Raw genomic sequence first — 4,419 nt, 5'->3', positions numbered from 1 at the left:
AACCAAAATTTTCATCTAGTTGAAATATGACCTAACCTTAGGGGGGTCTAGGTGTAATTTACCCTAAAAAAAATTGTAAAAAATATGAGAATACTTGTTTGACTCAATTTATTAAAATTACTACAAAAATGGATAAGTTGTAACATTACTTTAAAGAATAATACATGAGTAACGGTATAAAAATTGATTGGTTTTCTGTCTAAAATTCATTTTACATGATTTACCAAAGAAAAAAAATAAAGAAAAATGACTTCAGTTGAAAAGGAATCCTAATTATTCATAAGGTGTGGAATGGTGGAATGAATTAGGGACCAGTTCATTAATTCTGTTGAAAATTTTGTATTTTGTATATTAGTGTGTGTGTGTGTGTGTGTCTATATATGAGAGGGAGACTGACGAGTCTGAGAAGCAGCTCAGGCATTTAGCAGTGACTGAGAATATGTCCACCATATCAGAGATGCAGATATGAGAGAGTGGACAACCACTTGCATATTCCAACTCTTCAAATGACATGTAAAGTTAATAAGAATTCTTGTCTGAAGTGAACCATCCTCTTCTTACAAGAAGAGGGAAGAGGGAACTATATATGGCAGCCACACTCACACTTTGTGCTGAAAAAGGGCTCATCAAGTCTAGCAAAAGTAAATGGCTAGCTACAAAACCATTTACTTACAACTGACAAATGAATAGACTATGAACTCGATTACTAGACAACTAGTACTACCAGAAAGTAGTACATAGCATAAAAAATAATAATAAGAAAAAAATAAAATAAAAAACCTTGAAAATTCTGAACCAATTCAGGGATGCTCTTCCATTAGAAGTAATTGGATCCCTGAAGAACAAAAATGCAGGGCTGCTTTCAAAATTTTCAGACCATACTGAGATAATGAACCCATGATGTTGTCAGTTGTATGATTACCTACAACTGACAACAAGAGTTTTCTTCATTTTGTTTATCTTTTACATATATGTTTCCTCTTCTTGGTTAATAAATTATCTTCTTCTTTATTTTTTTTGCTCTTTTTTTCTTTCTTTCTTTTTCTTTTTTTTTGAGAAAATGCAGATTTTAAAGTAGCTTAAGATCACAAAATACCTTTTAATCAAACTTCAGACTTTTATATTAGACTAAACATCTCAATCCCACTAAATAACAGTACAGCAATTTATCCCATTTAGCACATAAAAAGTTCCAATCAAAATATAATTAAGCATCTAGATGAGTATGCCTTGTCATGGAAATTAAAGGCTATGAGATGCACCATGCATGTACAATTTTCTTTTGTAACATAACAAGCTGAAATAAACCTAAAAGGTAGAACCTACTAGGGAACTCTGCTTCTTGCAGCTAGCAGATCCTCAATGAGGTTTACCTAGAAAATTTAGTAGTAGAAAGCCTTTTTTTATTTTTATTTTTTTATGTTTTGCCTTTTGAAGTTAATAATAAAAAAAAATAAAAATAAAAAAATTGTTAATTCAAAATTTTAGTAGGCAAATAAGAAGCATCATAACTAGTCTGACCTTATGGAATCAAAATCTATAGATTCATAATATATGCTACATCACATCAAATAATCCACTAAATGAGGTAACTAGTGGATTAGAAGATCTTCAGACTGAGCAAATGGACAAGAAAAAGAAAGAAAAGTGGATAGAGAAAGGCAAGTGGGATTCAATTTATTTGGCCATGGCCTTTAAACTTTTAATACTTTTCATTAATAAACATTAAGAGAAAACAAAAGCCGCAGTAGTCAGTATCCAAGGTTTATTTGTGAAGGCAAGGTCAATGAAAGTCCATAAACTTCAGAGTTCATTTCACCACAAGTCTACAACACAACAAAAGAAAGGATATAGAGTTTCATATCCTGAGCATTAATACTCTAATCTTGACGCTAAATCCATAAGGATCAAAAAGATTGAACTTAGAAGAAGTCTAGAAATATAGTAACTTAATTAACTATGCTTCAATCTCAAACCTTGAACACTTGATGGAGCCCATGGATATGTCAATCTCAATCAAATTATCTTCCTCATTCATCTCATTAATCTCTGCCAAGAGCTCCACTAGATTATGTTGCCGGAATATTGACTCCGGTGAGAAATCTGCCAATTTTGGCTGCAAATGGAACATTGAGTCTTCTTCTTTAGCACCCACGTAATGCCCACTTGGGAGAGCAATTTCAATCAGGCTTTCCTCATCTGAGATCGAGTCATCGGAGCAATCCTGACCCACATTGCCGGAATATGGCCAATCAACTTCAGAATCTTCACTTGTGGATGAGTGGTCAATGCTTTCGCTTTCTGAAAACGAATCCGGTGGCCTAACCAAATGATCATCAATCTGACCCACTCCACCTTCTTGGCCTTCTTTGTTTTGTGTGATAGTCCTCTCTTTTTCAAGCTCTAGTTTTGGTACAACTTCCTCCACCTGAGGAAAACATTCCAGCTGGTCAAAGCTATTAGCCTCATCTTTCACTGTTTTTTGCTTTGAGAATATGAAGAAAATAGAAGATAGAATCAAAACTAAAGCTGTGAAGAGGATAGATGAAAACCCATAATCTAAAAAAGCAGCACATATCAAAGATGGGATAAGAACAGCAATCCATTGAAGAGCCATATGAAGGTCAACTGTGTTCTTCAAATTCAAATATTAGGGAAATTAAAAAGAAAATTAGAAAAGCCTCTGGGCAAGATATTTCTAGGGAAAAGAAGATATAAATTATTTATTAATTGAAAGAACTGCAAATGAAAAGAGTGGAGACATTGAAATAAAAGTACAAATTGAAAAAAGATTGAAGACTGCAACTGAGACTAAAAGAGGAAGGCACTATCAAGGCTCAAATCTCTATTGCTTTTGTAGTTCACAAATGAGGAAACTTATATAATCTGCAGATCATCATATTAGATTTGAATATATATATAATCTGCATATCATCATATATTAATATGTGTATGAAGAAGACATGAACATGAGGGGGAAGTAAAAACCTGGCCAGTTCCAATCTAACCTGTGATGTGCCTAGATTTTGAGGAAACAGATATAGCTGAACTCAGTTGAAAAGAGGAAACAAGTTGAGAAAGAAAAAAATGTTACTTTAATTGGGCTTGCACTGAAACTAAATGGCTAGGTTGTATCTCTTATCACAGGCTCACACTTCCCAATCCACCACTATTTCTAAAAAAAACTAGGGTTTTGTTTCCTAACACCAATCAGGTGGTTTTATCTGCAACTGATTCTCTTGAAAACACCAAAACCCTGGCTTCTCTATATCTGTTTACAGCCTCAAAACTTGGAAATTGGAGAAGCCATGTGCAGACCTCTGAGCTCACCACATGGTACTTTCCCTCCAATTTCCATGAAAAAACAAACAAACCCTCCAAGCAAACAATGTTATATTATACTATTATATTTTTCTCCTTCTGCCATTTCTTAGCAGCTCAAGAAAACCATGGTCACAGCCATACCTGAAGCTTCATCAGAGATTCAGAGATGGACAAGGCACATTACCCAAACATGAAAAAAAACCCAATTGTATATTCATTTCCTTTCCTTCATTTGAATCAACCCAACAAACAAAACTTTTTTCTTTTTCTTTAATAAACTCAAAAGATCAACTCTTTTTCTCAGCCAGTCTTTATGGTAGACTGAAAACTCAGAGAAGACTTTGTTGCAATGACATTGAAACTTCACAACCTCAGATGACTTGTCAGTGACCAATAAAGGATCAGTTGGCTCATGTGTCAGACCCTCAGTTCACTGAAACAGATAGGGAAAGAACAATGAACAAGTATGCATTAATTTGAGTCATGAATCAAATTCTATCAGAAGCTTAAAGTAAGCATTTGATTACTATTGTTTCATTCAGGTCAAGTTTATTACATTCAAAATCATTAGCTTTGTTGTGTAGGAATATAATAAAAAATTTTAAAAAAAGAAAAAAAAAAAAAACATGACATTAAATTTTGTTGTTTTATTATATTTAGATGTATTGATTAGATATCACAGACATTTTGGTGAATCATAATCCATCCTTTATTTTTTATTTTTTTTTATTATCCAAAAAAAAAAAGGGAATTAGTTTTTTATGTGTGCCTTTAATGATGCCTTTATGCATGCTTTGACAAATAGAGCATAAATATGTCTCCACCTTCTACCAGTCCTAGCCCCACAGTCGCTAAAAGTTGTTGGGGAACACACCCAACATAACAAGATCATGCCCAAACTTGATCTAATGAGGTAGACTTTTCCACCTTCTTTTTGTAGTGTCATAGGGTTTGACTTCCTGATTTACCTAATTTATTCACTATTCTGTTCATGTTTCCATGCTTGAGAGGCCTACAAGTGGTGCTTGTTGAATCATTTTAGGCCCTTGGCATCCCTTAAGGGTCCCCTGAGGAAGAATGTGAAAATTACTAAAT

The 4,419-nt window shown here is 33.7% G+C and overlaps 1 protein-coding gene across 1 annotated transcript; it reads right to left on the bottom strand.

The window, feature by feature from the left end:
* Positions 1–1,726: 1,726 nt before the first annotated feature.
* LOC132310337 (uncharacterized) lies at positions 1,727–4,086 on the bottom strand. The gene has a single exon (XM_059808523.1). The coding sequence runs from the start codon at positions 2,615–2,617 to the stop codon at positions 1,958–1,960; it is 660 nt and encodes a 219-aa protein (XP_059664506.1). The 5' UTR covers positions 2,618–4,086; the 3' UTR covers positions 1,727–1,957.
* Between the last annotated feature and the right edge of the window lie 333 nt (positions 4,087–4,419).

Source organism: Cornus florida, unplaced genomic scaffold (assembly GCF_030987335.1).
Source record: "Cornus florida cultivar Cherokee Brave unplaced genomic scaffold, ASM3098733v1 CherokeeBrave_3.0.0_Hap2_Chr05, whole genome shotgun sequence".
Lineage (NCBI taxonomy): Eukaryota > Viridiplantae > Streptophyta > Magnoliopsida > Cornales > Cornaceae > Cornus > Cornus florida.
The sequence above is the reverse complement of the archived record's forward strand: the minus strand, read 5'-3'. Positions and strand labels throughout refer to the sequence as shown.

Bases quoted from the DNA above. Each gene is read 5' to 3' on its own strand.
- LOC132310337 (XM_059808523.1), bottom strand. From the start codon at position 2,617: ATGGCTCTTCAATGGATTGCTGTTCTTATCCCATCTTTGATATGTGCT.